This window comes from Antrostomus carolinensis, unplaced genomic scaffold (assembly GCF_000700745.2).
Source record: "Antrostomus carolinensis isolate BGI_N321 unplaced genomic scaffold, ASM70074v2 scaffold5307, whole genome shotgun sequence".
Taxonomy (NCBI): Eukaryota; Metazoa; Chordata; class Aves; order Caprimulgiformes; family Caprimulgidae; genus Antrostomus; species Antrostomus carolinensis.
The window spans coordinates 207,780-230,917 of record NW_010328002.1 but is presented as its reverse complement, the minus strand read 5'-3'; the positions used below and the strand labels follow the sequence as shown (position 1 = coordinate 230,917).

Here is a 23,138-nt window from a genome sequence, read left to right as displayed (position 1 = left end):
CTTTGCTATTGTTTTGCCTTCATCTGTAATCACCACAGTGTCCTGCAGCCTGGTACAGCATTTCAGCTTCAGTCTGTCGCACAACCTGTTTTTTTTTATTTTTTATTTGCACAACACTGAACCACTTTGTTTTTAGATTCCAGAGAGATGCAGGAGGCAATGGATTGTAATTTTATGAAAACAAAACAAGATTAAACCTTTCTGCAGAGGTCTTGCGACTTAAAAAAATTGCTGGGATTAGCAGATGGGCTACTGCCCCCACTATAGTTGACATCGTGACTCTCTTTGCCAGTCCCTTGTGTCTTAAAATACTGTAATTTCTACGCTTTGAGAATCCTTTTCTCTTTTGCATTGCACTTCACACCTGCCTTCCTCTCTCCCTGGTGTTGTTTTGAGAGTGTTTTCAACTTTTTCCCCCTAGATAAATGCTTTTGAGGAACTAATTGTGCATTCAGAAGGATACACAGTGTGTTTAACCATCTTATCTAGAGGGAAGTAAATGACTATTATAGACATCTTGTTTTATTTTCTGATTTTGAAAGATTGCAGGGACAACTCAGTGCATTGTTTTCAGGCCATTCTTGTTACTGCCAAGAACTAAAATTATGAATTATGAAATGCAAGAGAGAGGTGTTGAAATCTCAGGGCATTTTCATCCATCAGCTATAAAAATTCTTCCCAGAAAGCACAGAATGAGTTGATGAAGATGCAGTGGCAGATTTGGTACCCTCAGACTGGCACTGGTTCCTGATTCTGTGGGGTTTTGGTTCAGTTTGTGTGTGTTGCTGTGCTGGATTCCCAGCTATCGGTACCCACTGCGTGATGCTCCAAAGCTGCGGTATTTCTCTCAGCTGTACTCTCTAGGCAGCTTAATGTCTTGGAAGTGAAACTTCTGTAACAAATTTTCTCAGTGGGTATGGAGGGTTTTGTCCGTGTTTCTGTTTGTGTGGTTTTTCATATGAAGCCCTTTGGCAGGTTCTTCCTCCTCACGCAATGTCCCTGGCTCCAGCTGACAGCCAGGGCTGAGGTGCTGAGTCTCTTATCCTTGTGTCCATAACTTGGAAAGAATTTTCATACCCAGTGAAAAAGTGTTTGGTTTTGGTTTTTTTTTCCCCTTAATTGGCTTTTTCCTTTTGCACAAGTGTTTCTGATCAAGTGGGAATTGCTTGTGCCTTGAAAATAGATACAAGGCTCCAGAAGCACCTCTCACAGAATCACACACAGAATATTAGGGACTGGAAGGGACCTCAAAAGATCATCCAGTCCAACCCCCCTGCCAGAGCAGGAACCTCAATGAGATCACACAGGAAGGCGTCCAGGCGGGTCTTGAATGTCTCCAGAGAAGGAGACTCCACACCCTCCCTGGGCAGCCTGTCCCAGGGCTCTGTCACCCTCACTGTAAAGAAGTTTCTTCTCAAGTTTAAGCAGAACCTCCTGTGTTCCAGCTCACACCCATTGCCCCTTGTCCTACCATTGGGCATCACTGAGAAGAGCCTGGCTCCATCCTCATGACATTTGCCCTTTACATATTTATAAACATTAATTAGGTCACCCCTCAGCCTCCTCTTCTCCAAGCTAAAGAGCCCCAGCTCCCTCAGCCTTTCCTCAGCAGGGAGATGCTCCACTCCCTTCATCATCTTGGTGGCTCTGTGCTGGACTCTCTCCAGCAGTTCCCTGTCCTTCCTGAACTGTGGGGCCCAGAACTGGACACAATATTCCAGATGCGGCCTCACCAGGGCAGAGTAGAGGGGGAATTACAATTCTGTTTGACAGGGATGCTTATATGCCTGAATAGTAGACAGGGGGAAACTGGTAGATTCACACTTGCTTTTCTAACTATTTGTATTTTCAGTGGAGCATTATGTTTACATTTCATGACTGTTTAATAATTTCGAGTGTTTTAAAGTCTTATTTCTTTATACTTAATTTTATTGTTGGAGTGAAGGATAAATTGTTGGGCGCTGGTATAAAGCTGATGTGAACTTTAGCAAGAACCTGAGGATCAAATAATTGGAATATAGTTATAGACTGATGCGGTTGTTATTTGGTTTTACTAGCCCTGCACTGTAATCTAATTTTGGTTTTAATAATAAGTTTTTAAAAGCTGCGCTTTACTGGGGTCATGTGCAGTGCAAATTCAGAAAGTATGTTTTTTACCACTGGAATCACAGTGATAATCCATGAGGATGATTTGGAAGGATTGAGGCTTAAAAACCCTGAGCAACACCTGAAGTTTTCATCCAGATAATGCCTGCAGTGCATTTGCCACACAGTGCATTTACAGCGTTGCTTTTCATCGAGTGTTCCCACAGAAAAATCCTGTAATAAGGGGTGGAAAAGTTTTAAGGTAGTTTTAACAGTGTAGTTTTAATGTCATCGTCAGAGGGAAGGTGGCTGGAGGGCAAGGGCAGCAGCGATGGCCTGGCATTCGGGTGAGATCCATGGGGATGAAGTGTGTACCTGGCAAAGCAATGGGAAGCACTGCTCGGCTGCTGTTGAGGATCTGATTTATAATTAATGAGCTGTCATTTACGTAGCAAGAAGATGGACTCTCCTGAAACAAATCAGAGCTTCCTGAAAGCTTAACACTTGATGAGAATGTCCTTCAAGCCTCCTACCTCAAGAAATTACCTGATATACCCACGAAGGCTGCTTCTCCTCCCCTCGCCAATTGCAGTGCTTGGATTGAAATTGTTAATATTAATTGGAGCTGAGCTGATTGCAGTGCCACCCCATCAGGCTGCAGCAGCCCTCCTGCTCGCTGACATCGCGGCAGGGGTCTGTTCAGCATGGGTGGCTCTTCTCCGCTATGGCATGTACAGTCGTATCAGGTTGATTAATGTGCCCAATAGAAATAAAACAAATGGAAATTTTTTTAGATTATACAGTACACTCATAAATATTAATGCACTTTTGTATTGAATTGCATGTAATTACATATTTATACATTTAAGTCACCTTCCTGATACACTTAAGGCACTTTACTGATGAAAGATATCTCTGAATAAGATGGTTTTAAACCATGCCTAATATGTTTGTAGGATTTATTTAATAATGTGTGGGCTGGTATGCTGGCAGGAGACGAGAAAAACCTCCGTTAAAGTCTGAATGTGTTGTTCACAGGGTCTGCTACTTAGTTTGGATCGACTCCATGGGTAGCTGCTGAAAAATACGTCTCGACGTGAAATATTACTACATCTCCTTATCTATGTAGATAAGGTCTGTGCAGTCCTGTCACCTTAGAGTAATTACAGCTTATTACTGTAATCATGATAATGCCTGAAGTCTGTAATTAAGATTGTGCTGGCTAATGTACTAGCACATGGCGTGGTACAGCTATTGTCCTATCTAAACAACAGAAAGATAAAAAACTGGATGAGGAAGAAAGGGCAGAAAGTGAGGAAGTGATTTACACAGGGCCAAGTGCCGCCTCCGCTGAACCCAACGGCTTCCGAGGGGGCCGAATCCTGCGCGTCCTCCGCAGCCTTGTGTGTGCTGCTGTACCACGGCGTGGCCGAACCCATCCTGGGCAGGTTGCACCATCAAACAGAAGGTCAACACCCCCGGTGATCTCTGTTTAAGCTGTTTTAATGCATCTATCCACCTCTGTCTAAGTTTTTATTCTTTTAACTTGTCCTGCTGCAGTCCAGACTGCAAATGAAGAATTTGATATATATATTTCTCTATATAGTTTACAGCCAAGTTGTGTATCTGTTGAAAGCAATGAGAGGTTCTACCATACAATTCCATAATCCAGGGGTTTGACCCACAGCACTCCATAATTTTCTCTGCAGCGATGTCAGCAGATGGCTGTTCTGGAGGAACACGGTTGTCTAAACGCTGATCTTTGTCTAAATTTCATAGTAAGCCCCCCCACCAAACTGGATTTAAGGCTCACTTTCACAATTTGCAGAATTGCAAGCTAGGTACCTACGCAGTTCCCTTTCCTGTCTTTGATTGTGAGCAGAAGAGGCACCTTATTTTTGGAGATTTCTGCAGGTTGTTCCTTCTGTTTTGGAAGATGGAGGTTGCAGAAGAGTTTCGTAGAGTTTGCAGAAGGCTTTGTGAAGCTGCTCTCACTCATCTTCGCTGTAGGTTTATGTGCAGGTTCTTTCATCCCAATTCTGCCATGACCTAAACTTTGCTTTAGGTGTATCTTGACAATTCATGAAACTTTATGCAATTGGCTAAAACGTGGGCTTCTTATGGAGGAGGTTATGACAGATATCCCATAGTGATCTGCAAAATCTGACCCATCTTACACCCTCTTTAAAGCTAATGGGAGCTAGTAATTTCTTGATGGCAGTGCTAGCCCCATTAGACACTCTATAAGTTTCTGGAAACCTGCCACTGTTTCATTTAGATTCCTAGCTGCTAAAAAAAAGAAGTCCCACAAAAGCTATTTAGTCATTAGGAGAATTTTTTTTTTCCACAGAAAGTTTCCTTTTCTTCACTCTTTCAACCTTTCACATTTAGAGTGAATCCTCTTAATAGCATTTGTAAGTACAAATACGAGCTCTGTGTGTTAACACAAGTCCTGTGCTGGTATAATGTGCAATTCATAAAGCATTAGATTTTTTTTTTTATATACTGATCTGAAAAAATAAAGATTTATGTTTATCATTAGCAACTCGGTGATAGTTATCTTAAGGCACAAATCTGTTCTGTGATAAAACATCTTATTGTTTCAATGGAGTGCATTGGATAAGGTGGAATTCTGGTGCTTCTCTGCTGTGTTGAAGTTGCTCTGTGGGAATCACGGTGTTACTTGTTTTCCAGTTTATTTCACCAAATACTTGGTGAGGGACTTGCTGTGCCAGGTGCTCTGTGTTTGATATCCAGGAGGTCAACAGGTATTTATAGTTGCTATTTTATGAAGCTATTGATGAGAATTGGCAAAATAGTAACCATAATATATGACACCTTAGAATTTGCCTTTGTGCATTTGTGGCATTTATCTGAACCTAAAACCTTCCAGGTTTTTTCCAGGGAAAGGAGACTGAAGGTGTGCTCAGAAAAGTGGTTCTTGCTTTATGTTCCCTTGGGCTTGCTCTGTAGGGTCTCCTACCTTGTGTACAGTGCTTTTCACAAGTAGATCTCAAAGCGTGTTATGGTGATGGGTACTACTAGGGACTCTTAATAGCTGGAGGAACCAGAGAAGAGAGACAGGACATTCTTAAAATACTGATCCTGCTTTATAGCTAAGGATGGTAAAGATTTTGTTCATGAGCTTGGATAAAGCTCCTAACTTGTCTGATGTGAGTAACAGTGTGTGAATTAAAGCTTAGGATATTTCCCATGGTGTTTTAGGTGAAGAAAAGGTAGAAGAAGTGTCTTATATCTTCTGTTCTGTATTCCCTTCTTTAGTGCTTGTAAAATTATTCTTTTTGCCAAATATCAAATTTGAACATTGACTGTCTTCAGTTTAATTAATGTTCTCATTGGTTTTAGTTATGAATTTTGTGAAGCTCTTGTGTTTTAGCTAGGCATTTAGGGAGCATTCTTTAATTAAAGCCAAACTGATTTTTGCCTGTAGGCATGGGGGGGTTTTTTTGTTTCTTTTTTTGCATTAAAAGGTGGCATAATTTGAATTATATTCTTGTGAACCTTAATCTTTTTGTGACACAGGGACCAACAGCCCAATTTCTTTCCTGCTGTTGGTTATAATATTAAGTGACAATAAACAGAAGCATGAAGGCTTACAGGATCATAAAGTATTTTGTGGTAGGACACAGAGTTTTTGGTGAAAGCAGCCAGGCATGTTAGTAGAGTATACATAAAGCATTACACTATTTAAGTAATATCCTCCTTATATGGGAATAATGTGCTCTTACATACAGAGTGCTTGGAGTAGATACGACTTAGCAAATTGTATTTATTAGATGCACAATACACTTTGTAATTTAAACCTTTCTATATAAGCTTCTAATTCTTCTCTCTGGGTGACCCTCCAGCCTTCCTCCTCCTCTGCCTTTAATGATATATTATTGGAGAATTTTTTTTTCTAGTAACATTTCTTTGAAATAAAAATAAGAATTCTGTGTGTTGCAGGTTTATTAGTAAGAAAATACACTAGCTATAGGCAAAGTGACACAGCTGGTGTTTAAGTTGCAAGACTTGAGTGTTTTTTATAGACAGACATTGATTCTGGGGTTTAAAGAAGGGTCAGTAACAAAGTTTACAAATACAAGGAGTTTTTGTTTGGTTGTTTTTTTTTCCAGCTGGCAATGAGATTTGGAAATCTGCTTGGGTCAGGCTTGAGGGAAACATCCACTGAAGTCAATTGAAATACTTTGGCTTTAATTGGATTTAGAGCAGCTCTTGCCTTGTCCTGTCAAATACAAGAAATAATAAAAATAAATGGGAAAAGCCAAGCCCTGTTTAAATGGAGTACAATTGTTAATTTAAACATTAGAAACATATGCTGTCTTCTAAACGTGGGCTTACTTGGGCCATGAGATGTGTTTGAGAATTGAGGTTGAGGGTATGAAATCTAAAGGAGTGCGTCTGCTTCTGTGCACTCGCTTCATCTTACAGCTTTTATTTTGCATTTGCCTATCTATTTTGATGAAGTGGACACCAGTGAAGACTGCTTTCTCCTTTTCTGGTGACTGTAGCGTTGCCTCAAGAACGCTTTGCTGATCACCTAGAATTGCTGCTGAAAGAGGTGGGCCAAATCAGAGCTATATCTTAACCACTGTGTTTTTCTTCTCTTCCTTCTCCCTCTGCAGAAGGACGTAGCTCTGAAACCTCAGGAACGCGTGGAGAAGCGACAGAATCCTCTAGCCAAGAAGAAACGGGAAGCACTTACTAATGGGCTGTCGTATCTTCCAAAAAAGAACAGACTTCACCACCACCAGTACAGCTCCGACCGAGAAAATGATCGTAATCTGTGTCAGCACCTTGGGAAAAGGAAGAAAATACCAAAGGGCTTCAGACAGGTAGGAGACAAAGTTACCTGTTTCAGAGGGCGGGCTTTGGCTGTTGGCATGTTGGTATGTTTGGCTGTTGGTATGTAGAAGTGTATTTCTCATTTTGTGGGATCATTTTAACCCCTTCATCGTTATTTTATTCTTGGGCTCTTGAGTGCTGCTTGGTACCGTGTCCTGGTACTGGAAGAAATAATTGAGTGGGGAAGCAAGTGATGTGTCAGTGCTAGAGCTGGGTTGATTAATAAATGTGCAAAGGTTGGAAGCGCTTTCCATGGACTGGCTGTGAGACTGTCAGGGTGAACAAATGTGGTCTTTCTACTGCATTGTTAGGCCAACTTTGTGCAATAAATACACCTTTTTGTCTTCAGACTTTGTACACAGAAGGGTAAGACTCCCTTGAACATCAAGGGCAAGGTGAGGTAATTGCAGGGGGAGCAGCTGTTAATCAGGACAAAGCTCTCAGACTGATTTTGGTGCCAGGGGCCCATTTGTAGGATGTTAATGGTACTGGTGTGTGCTCTTTTGGGTAACTAATCAACTGCCTCCCCAACACTGGTGTTCCCTCACTGCGGTAGCCGTGGCACGCGTGTGACAAAAGTGGACAGATAGCATCAAGGGTTGCAAAGTTTGAGGCTGGAAATCTTGGACTCTTCTTCAGGACTGTGCAGTGTTGTGTTTCTTGTTTTTTAAGAAAAGAAGAAAGCGTGACAAGCGTGATTTCTCTGGTAAGCAGGATGTGGAAATAAGAGTGATGTTTTGCTTTTTTAAAATAAATATCCTTTGTGTGTGTGTTATATATAAAAAGCTAAATTAGAGCTGGGCATTTTAAGTATAGCATGTGTCTGTGTAGTTGTCTGGCTCATTGTCTGCAAAACTGAAGTCTAAAGTAACAGTAAAGAGTTCATCTTCAACTTAAATTTGAGTGATAATAATGACTCTTTAACCAAAATTTATATATCTAATGGACATGGTTGGTATTTATTGAATGAGTCTTCATCCTTGTTTGGTGCAAACAGAACATTGCTTTGTAGAGAAGCTTTTGGAAAACAGTGAGAATTCACCGCTTCTCATTTTGTGAGCTCAGGGAAATAGAAGGAACACTGAGGTTGACAAGTAATTGACTTTGATTCTGCTTTGATATTCTGATTTACAGAAGCTGGTAAAAAAAAAAAAAAGTTTTTGTGATTATTTTTAAGCCTGTACTGTATATAGAAATAAAAGAAGAGATTATAAAGTGCTTCAGCAAAGCAAACACATTGTAAAATGCCTGTTCTACATGACCACGCCTGTTAAAGGTATACCTCCTGATTTTATTTTACTTTGTATTTCAAAGGGATGAGAATGTATTTCAACTCTTCAAGACAGTTGATGGAATGATTATAAGTAGTTGTTGAAGGTTGCTGTGATTGCTGACTGTTTTCCATGTTCACCTACGCGATCTTCACTCTGATCCTTTTTATTATGTCAAATAGTACACGTGTGTGCTTTGTGCAGTAGGAACTGGCCTTTGTAAAAACGGGCTTTGCACTGTTTGCTTCCCCTGGTGTAGCCCACTGCCAGGTAAAACCTTTCTGCCTGGTACTTAAGCAGTGAAGAAATCAGCCTTGCTGCCGATGGAGATTCTTTGTGAGGTTATGTTTTTAAGAATAAATATACACTGGCCTCGAAGGTATTGAGTTGACAAATGTCATAGGAAATGGTTTTCCTTTTAGCTGATAAATCTGAGTCCTCTGCTTAATTCCTGAGGGATAAGGCTGAGAGGAAATAAAATATCTTGCTCAATATAAATTTAATACATTTGGTAGGGGTATAGCTCCGTAGATAAGAACATTTTAGTCTCATGAACAGTTTAGGTGCTGACAAATCCAAGTGGCTTTGGCACTTAGACATGGAAAAAAGATGTCATGGAAAAGACTATAAAGCTTATTTGAAAAGACATACCCTCAACATTTACATATAGTATTTCTGTAAGCATTTTCTGTCTTCTTTCAAGACAAATGATGAAGACATCAAAAAAAGGAGGAGAATTATAAGCTCTGTGGATGGTTTTCTCTGATCATGGAATAATTTTCCTTCTAGAGTGATTCTTGGCTGCACACCTTGGCTTTGTTTCCACACACAGCTCCATCTCACTGAATTCCTGGGCTATTGATGGGAAGTAAAGTTGCTTGTCAGCATTCTCAGGTGACAACAAACCAAAAATTGGGCCCACTGTTTTGTGCTTGACAAGTAGGAAAGTCCAAAGCCAGTTTGAGTTTAGTATTGTGGATGTGCAGGGTGTCCTTGCCATGTTAGGGCTGTATATTTTATACATAAGATGTGTGTCTTGCCCCTGTTGTCCCTGGAGGAATCCCGAATTGTCACATGTGAATATAATAATTGGATGGCAGGATGCAATCTCGATGCTGTCACTGGTATAAGTCCTTGGCTACAGTCTGTCCCTGTTGGGAAATGTTTTATACCTGGAGATGTTCGTTGTTTTACTGGTAGTTAACAGTCCTGTCTGATACACCTTCCTGTGCAAACCTGTTATCTGCTGGAAGTAACTCTCACATGAAGCTCCCTTGTCAAACAGATTGAGTTGAAGTCAGCTATTGGAAGGACTGCTAATTAGTTTCCAGAGATGATCTTTGCAGTATTCATGCAGGTATTTATCCAGCTATGCTGAAATGCCTACAGGTTTATTGAAATCCAGAAAATGTGAAACTGTAGGTTAATTAAGGCTCGTATTTTACTAGCGAGAAGACTTTTGAACTCTGCTTTGTGAGCTTTTATAAATGTACTTATTAAATGCCTCAAGGAAATTTTAGTTGGCATTAAGCAAACATAAAACTCATCAGAATATTTCTCCAGTGTTTTAAATTTAATTTCCTTTACATTAATTGATGATGGCATGGTTTTATGTGTTTTCTGTAGAAATCATTTGGAAATCTTAAAGTGAACATTTTTAAACTTAGTAAAAGGGTGACAAAAAAATTTTGAGTTTTTATTCCTCAGGGTTCAAGGAGGATGTGGCTTACAAGGAATTAATGAGTTTTCTTTGCAGAAAGAGGGGTGAGAGGATTTTGATAATGAGGGGGAAGAATCATTTCTCTTTACTCTGTGGGTGTGTGTTTTGGAAAGAGCAGAAAACACTGACTCTTGCTACTCTACCATTTCCTGCGTAGTTTTCTTTATATACTGGGAGATTGATATGCCTTCTTGCAGAAAAGGAAGTGCTTTTAAACCAGCAATATGCTTCTAAACCAGCAATCTCTGCGCTGGGCCGATGGTATATTAGCTGGCTTACATATATGTGAGAGCCAACTGCTGCTGGGCTCTACTTTAACTGGCTGATTCCAAAGACACTTGCAGAATATCACATCCCTGTCTCAGATATTGGGTGAGGGCAAGGAAGGAGACCAACTGGTAATAAATAAGGGGCAGATAATGAATAAAGGAAAGAAAACTCATGATGGAGAGATGAATTAAGAGGTAAATTTTAATGAGATAAAGGAAAAATGGGAAGAACAGCAAAAAAGATACACTACTGACTCTGGCAGTCGTCAGCTACAAGCATTATAAACTATTAGCTTTAACCTTGTAGTCCATTACATCAGTCAATTAAAGGGGAGGAAGGGAGGGGAGTATTGAAGCTTTTCCTTGTCAGAATTAAGTCCATGATCTCCTTGGCAGTTTCACCCTGAATATATACATCTTAAATCTGAGACTGGCTAAGGATTTGGATGGCCGATCTGGATGGCCACTGTCACTTGCCAACATCGCGGTGTTGGTTGTGTCGCAGATGGAGCTGCAGCACGCTGGTTCTCTGGCACAGAGGTGCTCGTGTGCTTCAGCGCGGCAAACCCCTGGTGCGGGGGCTGAAATCACTGTTGTGTGATCCGCATTTAATCACCTTACAGTCAGGAATGGCTTTTGCAGGCTCTTAGACAAGCCCGTACATGACAGGTAATGAGAGCGGAGCAGGAGGTGGGTGTTAGCTGTGTGGTTTGTGGTGACATTGGTCGGGGAGCTGAGCAGATGGGTTTGATTGTCACCGGCAGTGTGATTCCAGGGAGAGCTGACTGTGGTGACAAGCGATTTACAATGTGCTATTTACAGTTTGGGTTTGCAGTCTCTCAATGACATCTGAGTGCTCTTTAGCAACTGTTTTCATTGCTGCTTTTCTAAGAGCTGTTAATTGAAAATGAAATAGTGGGTGGGCTTTGGGAGTGCAATAGCAGCTACAAGCATTATATGCAACCGTGGAGAACCGTTTAATTTCTTTGACTCCCAACTTGTAGCTCTGTGCAGCACCAAGGGAAAAAATGTGTATGTATTTGAGGTTACACACCTTGGAAATACTGCACACAGTGTGCATACACCCATAATGAGTGATAAAGGCTTGAATCTCCTTTTCTGTAGCTCCTGTGGTTTGGGATTACTTCCCTGGCAGCCGGTGGATTTCAGTGACTGTGAAACTGCTGAAGATGAGGAAGGAACCTGGGCCATGAAGATAGCTCAGGCAGGACAACAGAGGGGTTTGCAAACCACACTGGCTGCATTTGTGCTGTCGGAGGTCTGGTTCTGTGTGACTAAAGTTAAAGGAAACTAGTCCAGAGAAGGGCCACCATGATGATCCAAGGGCTGGAGCACCTCTCCTATGAAGACAGGCTGAGAGAGTTGGGGTTGTTCAGCCTGGAGAAGAGAAGGCTCTGGGGAGATCTTATAGCGGCCTCCCAGTACCTGAAGGGGGCCTACAAGAAAGCTGGGGAAGGACTTTTCTTAAGGACAACTAATGACAAAACAAGGGGAAATGGGTTTAAACTGAAAGAGGGGAGGTTTAGATTAGATATTAGGAAGAAGTTCTTCACTGTGAGGGTGGTCAGACACTGGAACAGGTTGCCCAAGGAAGTTGTGGCTGCTCCTCCCTGGAAGTGTTGAAGGCCAGGCTGGATGAGGCTTTGAGCAACCTGGTCTAGTGGAAGGTGTCCTTGCTGCTGGCAGAGGGATTGGAACTAGATGATCTTTAAGGTCCCTTCCAATCCAAACCATTCTATGATTCTATGATTGCTGCTGTCTCGTAGAGCGTGGGACAAACTTGCACACCTTGGGAGCAGCACCAGGTAGGTATCAGGTCAGCAGTGATACTGCCGTGCAGTAATGGAAATGGAGATAATATTTCTTTCTCTTCTTTTTGTGAAGAGAGAGGTTTTGTTTGCTTGGGTTTTTTTATTTGTTTGTTTTTGTTTTTTTTTAATTTATTTATTTCAAAATACTACCACAACCCCTTTGCTGTTACTAGGTTCACGTTTTGTGTTGCAGCCTACACAGCATGATTTGATATGTGCAGGTCTTGCCAAAAGGTTGAAGTCACCCATAGAAAGGGCCCATATACAGGTAACTGTGCTTTATACACAGCGTGAGTAGATGTAATGATTTGTGGGAGGAGATGCTCATGCGATAAAGGGAGGTAGGTAGATCTGGGCTTTGAGAAGACTTGATAGGATCAAAAAGGAGGAGCACGTCTGTGGGGAAGGGGTGAAGCATGGGGCTGCGTGCAGGTCCCGGCTGAGCAGTGTGATTTTTTTGGGAGTGGTAAATGTTACCAAGGGTGTGTGTATGGAGGGATGTGCCTCTTGTGTGAATTAACATCACCTCTGTCTGCTAATGTCCAGCTCAGTGCTATCTAGTCTACTGTTGTGCTGTGAAAACGCTGAGTGCTCTGTGCTGGTCAGTTGGTAATGTCATCCTGGAAAGGGAACCGCGCTTTGTTTTGCACACACACAGTATGTGGATTTCTGTGTGTGTGAGAGAATGCCTGTCGAAAAGCTGGGCTGCTATTCAGTTGCCCCTCTTGGAAACCGCTGTTGGTGACAAATAGTGCTTGAATTACAAGTGTTTTGTGATTCTCAACTGCTGTTTGCCTCTGATCAGAGGCCACAGAAATCTCCAGCTGCACTTAACCCGCAGTCACCATATCCAGTGCGTCATCTGTGAAGGCACCCAGCTGCTTGAAAGCATCCAAACAACTTCTGGGCTCTGATAATATATAATTGAGCTCAATGGGCACAGAAAAGATTGTTGTTCTCTATAGAAAGGCCTGAAAAATGATGTGTTGCTTCGTGTGCCTGTTGTTCTGCACTGCACATCCCCCCCCACACCCCTAGGTTTAATGAAGTTCCTGAATAGACCCTTTGGATTCCTTGAAAACACACCCAAACAGACATAATGGGAAAATCCAGAGCCATTCACAAAACCAAGCACGATGACAAGATGCAGCTAACATTTTTCCCAGCGAGGCGAGGAAGCAAACACCTGCATTCATTGATCAGCCGCTCAGAGAAGCTGACACTTTGCTGAAGATTTGCCTGCAGTGACGTGTCACAGGCATTTTCCCCCCCACCTCCCCCCTTATAATCACCAGTTTCACCTGCAATTTTTCAATAAGCTATTGAATTATACCTCTCTAAATGATACACTGCAAATCCAGCGGGTCCTAATTGCTAATGATGGTTCTGAAAGACTTTCATTTGACTGTAATTAGGTTTGCAAGCAATCAGCTGCCCTTATCGGAATTGAAAACACATATAATGTGAAATACGGGCTGGTGGGAATGTAGCGTTTTCTTAAAAGGAGGAGGGAAGAGGAAGATGTTTTATTAGCAGAAGCTGTGACATATTTTAACACCTTGAAAACATCATGTGTGAAATTAATTCTGTTCAGTATTATACCATCTGGCAGTGTTATTGTTCTGTATATATTGCCATGTAAAGCGCGCTGTTTTCGTCGGAGTATAAGCCTGTGTTTGAAATAGTAATCATGAATCAAATTGATTACTAAGGATGTTATCCCTACTAGATGGGTTAAAAATACATCTTGGGAAATCCCATGGACTCAAAATGGCTTCCCCATGGAGAGCTTTATTTGCAGGGCTGATGAAACTGGAAGGAAAGGGCCTTGTTTTTGCCGTGTCCCTCTGCTGTGAATGGGCACATGCGCTCAAAGGTGAGAGGAACTCTGAGGGTATTGTTTATTGAAGCAGAAGTGGAAAATGCCTGTACCGTAGACTCAGTACCAGGATAATTGTTTAATAATACACTACTACTTTGATCCTCTCTATATGCTCTTGAATTAAACACCCAGCTTGGAGCTCCTGTGAGAGCTAATGGGCGTTAGTGGCTTGTGAGTTCAGACTCTGCTGCAGGCACAGAGGGTCCTGATTCATAGACAAAGAAGGATATAAACTTAAAACCTGGTTACAATCTGGTGTTTTCCCACTCTGGCTAAAATATTGTCAGTTTGGCGGGCTGGCCTGACTTTTGACCAGGACTCAAATGTGGATGTTAATACCTGATGTGGTGACCAGCGTAGTTATCGTGACAAGTGTTACTTGTAGGTGGTAGAGCTTGTACAGCCAGGGAAGAACATGGAAGAACTTGGGTCATATCTGGAAACAGGAATAAACGGTGGGATATTAATATCTCCACTGTCCTGGTTTTTGCCAGGATAGGGTTAATTTTCTCCTTAGCAGCTAGGAAGAGCTGTGTTTTGGTTTCAGGGAGGATTGTTATGAGAACAATGTCCATAACTACAAGGATGGTGCTTGGGCAGTTGCCAGGAGCAGAGGACTGGAAGGGGGGAGTGGAGAAGAAAAGTGCAGTAGTTAGTAAAACCCAGAACTGACAGTTGGATGTGCCAGTGAGATATTACATGCCATGTTTAGTGTATTAACCGGGGCTGACTGGATTGGAGGGGGGGGAATTCTCTTGGGAATCGCTCAGGCTCGCTTTTCTGGAATTGCAGTTTTGATTTCGGGGTTCCTTTTTGCTCCTCTGGGACCATTATCAGTGGGTGGTGAGCAATTGTACTCTGCATCACTCATATATATATATAGTTGTTATCATTATTACTGTTATTATTATTTTAATTTTATTTTTACTCTAATTATTAAATTGTTCTTATCTCAACCTACAAGTCTCCTCACCTTTACTCCTCCAATTCTCTCCCCCATTCTCTGGGTGGGGGGGAGGCTGTGAGTGGCTGTATCTTGTTTGGTTGCCAGCTGAGTTAAACTATCACACCCGTGTTTCTCTGAAGCCGATGGTGTGAGGTGATTGCACGTGGGATGTGGCAGAAGAAGGGCTTCTCTGCCTCCTCTGCTTTCACCTGCCGTTGCTGTTGTGTTGCAGGTGATCAGGCTTGTAAGACAATGAGCAATCTTGGCATGTTTTTATTTCTCATGCAAATTTTGCCACTGCTTTGTGAACTACCCTACTGCATCTCACTTCGTCTTTTGGCTCCAGTTCATGCAGCTGTGAAATGGAGTTGCCAGAGAGATGTCACCACCCTGTCACCAGCCCAGGTAATGCTGCTGGGAGAAAGTGCCCCTTTGTGTACCACTTACTCCACCCAGGGTAACATACTCCCAGCAAATTCCAAACTGAAAAAAGATTTTAAACAGCTGCTTTTGGGTTAACCTGGTTATATTAATCAATTAGATATCTTGAGAATAGTAGTAAAAAAAATGTACTGTGTGTGGAGCGTTTATTGTCTCCCAGGATTATCTTTTTTGTTTTAATGTTGGCACCCTACTTTAATTGAAAACTTAAATGATTATTAATGATGATGTATGGGGAAGTGAACTATATTTTTAATGTGCAATGCAATCAATTGCTGTCTTAGAAGTTCCTAAGCATGTTACCAATAAAGAATTAAGCAAAAATTTAATTTTGACTGAGACTGCTTGGAGATAAATTAAGCTCTAGCTTAAGTGATACAAGACAGTATACTAAAATTACTATTTTGAATTAAAAAAAGAAATCTTCCAGGACTTTTTAATTATTTTTTTTTTTAGTATTCTACAAATAACTTAAATCTAAGCCGAGACTTCTAACCTACAGGTCTGCCTGTATATTAACTGGAAGCACAGCAGTTCATCCTCTATTTTTTAATGAGAAAATTGAGGTGTTGAAGCTATGTTACTCAATTCTTCTTTTTTTTTTTTTTTCTCTCTCCATGAACTCTGTATTCACAAAGGCAGGAGGTGTAGGAGCGATGTGTTTAAATGTGGTTGTAGCATCCAACTGTGTCTGTACCAAGGCTCCCTAGTTTGGTTTTTCCAAGGGGAAGATGATGGGGAGGCAGGAAAAAGACAATTCCTTGACTTAAGCAAGTAGGGTATTTCCTATCCAGTGTAAACTAAAGGCAGTACTGTGCTTTTGTAGCCAACTTTTGTAGGCTGTGCTTTCCCTGGGTCTGAACAGCTGCTTTTTGGCTGTGATTTATTAGAAATGGAATGTGAAGGGCAGAGTGAGTGGCAGCGTTACTGCATCCTGGTAAGCTAAAGCAACGTGAAATTTTTCTTTAAGAGATTTCAGGTTGGCTTTGTCTAGATATTTTAATCATAAAGCAGGCAGATTTTATCCTAGACATGTGAAGCAGCAAACATTTGGTGCATGAAAATTTTCCATGGTAATCTTTTATTTTTGATGACTATGCTCACCATTTCCTTCTGAACAGCTTTTACTCTAAGGTAGTTGAACAAAATATCTTGTACTTTTAAAAATAAAAAATAAAGTGCCCAGAGCAGACAGAGGGTTAATAAAAATGGAAATTTCGTTAAAATTACTAATCAATCTATTTAATGTTTTATAGTCTCCCCTCCCCCTAACACATGTTCTTCTCTTGTAAAGCACCTTATTGCTTCCTGCTTGTTTACCGGCTTTTAGCAAGTCAAGCAGCTTTCAAATTGCTTTGATGTTAATTATAGAACTTGTTCAATAGGGCTTGCTAGGTGAAGGAAAATAGCTCATATGTTTAAGAAAATAAATAAATATACAGACAAGTGCTCTGTGCTTTGGTTCTGAAGAAGGAAATGACAAGATACTGATGACTTAGTGTTGTGTTGTCAAATAAAGGCTGTATTTGGGTGGCGTGCTGCTCTCGGCTTGCAAGATGTGATAGTAGTTGTCTTCACTTCTCTTGAGGATGGTGAAGAACTATGTGCTGAGGACTGATCATTGTCATTATAAAAGGAGTTGGGTTTCCATACCTCTTGTGCCAAAATAGATTCAAGCAGTAGGGATTTGCCTTAGCCCACAAAAGCTGTTACTATAAACTGTCGCGGGTTATCCCAGATGTTCTGTTTGTTCTGCTCTGGACCGTGGTCCAGCCTGAGCTGCACTTACTCCTGTCAGTGCAAGTGTCGTTGCGTTATCATTTTAGCTGCAGTTCGGTTTGGGGATTTGTAAAAAATACTTTTACAATTTGGAAGAAACTCTAGCTGTCTGTACAGAACTGCCACATACTCAAATCCAAATCTATCACTCAGTGTCAAGATATCAAACCCCTGAAGGAGAACATTGCAGTGGTGACAGGGTGGGAGCTGAGGTCCAGGACTGCTGGCCTCCAGCCGTGGCTCTGTGCCCTGTGGTCTCTGGCAAGTCACAGCCTCATTTCCTTGGGTTCATCTTGTATGTAAATCATGTTTAATCATAAAGAACTTGTCTACCAATTCCTAATCAAAGTGTAAAGTTTTAATCAGAGAATTTGTGCAGTGTTTGGAGATCTTCAGATGAAAGGTTTGGTACCTGTGTGAGAAATGAATATTAATAATTTCTAGTACAAAGCACAGTAGCTGCTACAGCTGTCAAAACCCAGTGCTGTGTTGAATGACCAGAGAGTACCTATTGGGAAGATATATAAAAACTTTAGCTTATTAGTAGTGTTGTATTTATAAATTATTAACAATACACAGAGGGGGAGGGTGCAGGGTGTATCTTTACAAGATGCTGTTGAAAGATTTGAAGTAAAATTTGCAGTCTGAAGTTTTCTGTAAGAATTACAGTGGTTTTGGTGATGGAAAGATAGAATTTTCCATATTAAGGCTTGTGCTTCCAATGTTTTAAATGAACCTGTGCTTGAGTGTGTGATAAATACTGAAAATAACCCCCTCCAACTTTCTTCTTCATGGTGATGAGACCTTTTGGTATCTGGGATTACTGGTGTGCTATTCCTGTTGTACAGTAGGTACCAGTGGGCACGTTGTTTCCAGAAGCAATAAGTGACCAGGCACCTTGAATGCTATTTTAGAGTGATCATAAAGCATTTCCTGGAGTAGAACAGTGTGGGATTGTAACATTGCATTTGGGGAAGGAGACCTTACCTATCAATAGCAACACAAGGCTTGTAATTTTAAATCTTTCTAATTTAAATCATGAAAATCTGTTTTCCATGAATAATTCAGAGATCTGATTTAGTAGAATTATTTCCAGCCCATGTATATTAAACAGCCAACCTGCTATGCCAGTTCTGTTTAAGGCACTGTTGATGGGGGTTTTCGCTTTCCTGCAGAAATGATCATCTTTGTCTGTTAGAAAATAAAGCTGCTGTGCTATTTTGTCCTTTTGATTGCAGGAGGATTTTTCTTTAAACCTCGTAGGCTAAAATTCAAGCTGAAGAAAAATAAACCCCTTACTACAGTAGCTCCTAGAATTCAATTTGGAGAGAGTAAACCTTGTACTATATCCATTAGGAAAATGGCAGTATTCTTCCATTTCCTGATGTTATTCAATTACTTACCCTGCTTCCTGCTTTTAGCGTAAACTGTATATTTTAGCTTATGACCTTTGACAGCAAATTGAATCAGAAGTGGAGATGCAATGAAAGTTGGGTTTTTTTTTTTAAAGACTCTTTAAAAGCATTGCTGTGTAGGAAATTTTGGAGTTTGTTTTGTTGTTGTTTTTTCAATAAACCTCACTGTGGGTTTTGTAATACAGTGCATTTTCCTAGGAAAAAGGAAATTTAAGTTAATGTCCTTCCTTCTTTGTGTTGGAGAACAGCACAGTCTGTGCAGCTGCTCTTGTTAGTGCGTGCCTGTTGAAATTAGCATTGCATGTTTTAGTTAATACCAATAAAAGTGGAGTTTGTTTAATTGAGAATCAAACCCTTGTTTACATTGGATTAGCACTTTAGGAAAAATATTTAACTTGTAAATTGATGCTCTTGACACAAAGTGGTTACAAGTCCAAAGTCATCCTGAGCTTTGTTTCACCACTGTCATGGCCTTTCTCTTCTTGCCCACTCCCCACTTTCAGGTTTTTATAGCTTTTAAGTGATTTTATGCAGTTTAAAGCCTTATGATGGAATGATCAGAACAGTATAAACTGAGTCTTTTAAAGGTGAGACATTGTAACGTGTTCCAAACATACAGTGCCTCTGAGGGTGTCTGAGCTTGTGTCTTAGTAAGAACTGAGGAACATGGATAACCAGCACTGAATGTGTATTCACGTGGCATCCTAAGAAGCCTGTCATGTATCAGTAGCTCCAACATGCTCAAGGGTATCAGAAAACCTACAGAATGTAATTCACCATCAGCCCTTTCCTGGCTTTTCTTGCCCCAGTTTTACTCCCTTGGAAATAAGGGCTTTGTTTTCCAAAGCTTCTCAGCACCACAATTAACCAAGTCCTAGTGCCAAACTGACTTAAACTACTTGAGAGTCAAAGTCTTTGTCAGCTGGACAAACCACACTTTAAATTTTCAACATCTCCAGGTCTGCTGCCCCTTAGAAAAGAGGGGGAGGGGAGGAGTGCAGAAGTGTTTGGACCAAAAAGTGCTGCAAATAACCCTCTTGCTGTAAAAGAGACAAATCTTCACATACACATTGCTCTGATCTTTAGCTCCTCCTAGACTGTAGGTCATTTCCAAGCCTTCGATCATACTATTTCACTTGTGAATAATGAGAACACAGAAAAAAAACCCATAACAATGTATTAATCTGAAGCTTTCCAGCATGGGTACCCCAAACCTACTCTGCAGAAACCATTGGTAAGAACATCCATGCTCCCCACATCAGCCAGCCCAGCCCTACCCAGTTCCTGATGAAACTTCTCACACATGGTGTTTCCTGAGCTTTTCTATTAATGGTTGAATGAGACTTTAAGAGTACTTAGCTTTATCTGACCACAATGCCTTCATGTCATAGTTCCCCCCCAAATTCATCATTTTTACTGATCCTGTGTCTTTATTGAATCATGACATTTTGAGGTGAGTAGGAGCCCGTTGCAAAATTTTCAGGCCTGTACAGAACACTAAATTGTCTCATGGTCCGTCTTGGGTTTGTGCTGGAGGAGAGCCTGACTCTTCTGCATGTGTATTTGTCTAACCAGGTACAAGAGCTTTGTTGCTTCGGGTTGTGTTGTTCTGCAGGCTGTTCCAAGATAACATTTAATTCTTTCTTGTTCTGGCTGCAGCAATGCCAAGTATTTGTTGAACATCTGTCAGTGCATTCAGATTATTAACCTGACTTTCCTCATTTATATTAATAAAAACATTTGAGCTTCATAACAAGCACGTGTAACATGTTCCTCACACGTAGTCCCACTGCAATCCAGCTGAGAGGGTCAACACAATCTTACCCCGACTGGCACAGTGTTGGCATCTCCTCCGTCAGAAGCATTGCTGCACTTTTGGTGCTGCCTGGACCTGTCAGGTGGCCTGGCTTATAAATGGTTCTGTTTAACCTTCAAAATCTAAAGCTCATCATATTTTGAACAGACTAGAAAATATGGGAACTGGATACCAGAACTGTTTCCAGATTGGGCATCTGTAATCAGAAAGCTGTGGTCTGTTGTACCGGTGCAGCGTGGTGCTTGCTGGCTGTTGTATTACAATGCCAACAGAAGTGTGTTGAGGAGCACAGAGTAACAAAGCTGGTGAGATCATAACCCCTAAGTGCTCTTCTCAGACCTGCCACGGAGGCAGGTCCATTCAGTCCGGAGGCTGTAGGAGCTGCATCCTTGGAGATTTCCATATCTCTCCATAGCTGGGCAAGGTCACCCCTGAGGTCACTCCAACCAGAACTGTTGTGTGTTGCACTGAGCAAGTAATTTATTTTCTGGGAAGAGAAACTGCGGTTTATTACAGTTAGTTGGTGTCTACTCTTGGGCTGCTAATGTAACATACATAACAAGCAGCTCTGAAGCCAGCTCGGGAAATGGTCCTTGTGTTTGGATCCCCGAAGCCTTCACTTTATTGTTAGCACACCGTTTTTGCAAGTTGAATTAAAGGACAAATCTCAGTTTTGGACTACATGGAGTCTACTGGGCAGCAAAATGCACTTGGAGCCATTCTCCCAAGTCCTATAATCTTTTACTACAGATACTATTAATAAAAGTATTAATTACACTTCTGGAATTAAGATTTTTGTAATGTAACCTCAAACGGAAAACTCAAGCCAGGTTGGCCAAATGTCATGAAACACTAAAACTTGAGCTGCGAGTGAAATAAAAGTCTTGAGTTGCTTTAAGGTTTACAGTTAAAAGAATGTAAAACTTTTCAGCTTGTCCAAGTTTTGACAGAAAACCTTGCAGTACTTGACAGGCCTGGCTCGGTTTCCTTAAGTGTGAAATGCGAGATAAAACTGGTGACTTGGAGCCAAGCACAATGAAACGAAAAGATTCTCCTGAAACAAAGAGAAATGGAGATACAAAGATTTTTTTTTTCTCCCAGCTCTCCTTCAAGTCCTAGCCTGTGGGGTTCAGTGGGGTGCGCTGGCTGGAGCATCCCCAGGAGAAGGTGCAACTGGAAGAAATGGTCCAGTGATGCAGGTGGTGACTTCAAGGGAGCTGAGGAGTTTTGTGCCAGCTGAAGATTTTGACCATGAAGTTACTGTTTAGTTGTAGAGTGAGCGCAGAAATGAGACGAACTCGTAAAGGGCTTTCTTGTTGCCTCATAACGCGAACAGCAGCACCAGCAGACAAGCTGTCATTAAAAGCTGTTTTGAATACATTTCAAATGTTTGACTTGGATGGGAGGGGAAAGGCAATTTGCTCCCTGTCCTTCCTTTCACCCTTGAACTGGGACTTCTATAGCCCGTTAGGCAAAATGAAGAACTTTCTTTTTTTTTCCTTTTCTATCCAGAAAGACTTTTTAAGAAGGAGTGCTTGTTAAAGTATTTGGGAAGATTTTGCTGACAGTGGATAAAGTTGTGTTTGGACATGTGGGGAGCAGGGGGATTTGGCATTTCAGTTCATCTAGTACACTCCAGAATTCTGATTATTTACAAATTTTTAATCTACTTGAATTACTTCAGTGTTTAGAGTATTCAATTTTAAGGCATTTCCTTTTTTTCTTTTTCTTTTTTCTTTTTTTTTTTTGTCCTGATTGAAATTTTGTGCTAACAGGGATGGGTTGGAGTGACTTTGTAGCTCCTATGAAATTGCTGCCAGCTCTTTCACATCAACTTGAAGCATGCTCACGCTAATGAAACCGGTTTCCCAGGGCTCAATGGACTTCTGGAGCTGGGAGGAGGACGTGTTTCCACTCGTAACTGTGTTGGGGCAATTGGCTTTTTTGACATTAACTCCTTGAGTATGATGAATTGCAAGTGGTTTCCTCTGCGTAATCTCCACTGTTAGGGACTTTTGTAGTAAAAACCAGTTTGTAGAACATTGGAAATGCTCCTCTCACGTCCTAACCTGATCTATAATACAACATAATCCCTTGGGATGGGTTTTGCTGACAATCTAGGAATACATGGACATTGCACAGCTTTCTGTGACTTTTGTCCCGAGTTGATTAACCACATTTTTGAGTGTTGTAATTTTTAAATCTCTGACCTCAGTTGGGTAAATTAATCTGCAATCTTTGATTTTAAAAAAAGATGCGTGAACCAAAAACAATCTAGTCTGGGACCTTAATGCCACGGCCCTTCTATTTGGAGCACACCGCTGTCACCTCTGCCAGTTGTCCCCCGGGCTTGGGGGGAGCAGTTAGTTTTCCTCTCTGCTTGTCCTGCCAGGTGTCTGTGTTGGTGTGGAGCGGACCTGTTCCGGGTCTGTCGGGCTGTGGGTGTCAATGGCTCTTCTTCAGGGTTTGCTTCTCCTCCCCTGTGCCCTGCTCCCCCTCCCCGCTGCCCGCTCCTCCTCTGACACCGCTGTGCCCGGGGTTTGCCTTTCGGTGGGCTCTGTGCTGTTTACATGGGTAGGAGAGGGGGATTTTAGGGGAGGTGGGAGGGTTCTCTCTTGGCGGGGGTCGGCTTTGCGGGAGGGGCTCCCGGGCCGGTGCGGAGGCGGCTCCTCGGCGGGGCTGGGGCTCCCTCTGCGGACCGAAGCGCAAAGTGCGGGGTCCGTGCGCGGAGCACCCGCCCTGCGGCCCCGACCTGGCGGCTCCGACCCGGCAGGTCCGACATAGTTTCCTGCCCCTTCCCTTTGTTTTTTTTTTCT

At 41.7% G+C, this 23,138-nt stretch overlaps 1 protein-coding gene across 1 annotated transcript in view; it reads left to right on the top strand.

Moving 5' to 3' along the window:
* Positions 1 to 6,731: 6,731 nt before the first annotated feature.
* Positions 6,732 to 23,138, top strand: part of LOC104528157 (autism susceptibility gene 2 protein-like) — a gene marked incomplete at both ends in the record, with an annotated part of 150,622 nt that continues 134,215 nt past the window's right edge. Inside the window, one exon of the mRNA XM_029085982.1 lies at positions 6,732 to 6,941. Within this exon, the coding sequence (XP_028941815.1) occupies positions 6,732 to 6,941 (210 nt within the window). The remainder of the gene's footprint in view (positions 6,942 to 23,138) is intronic.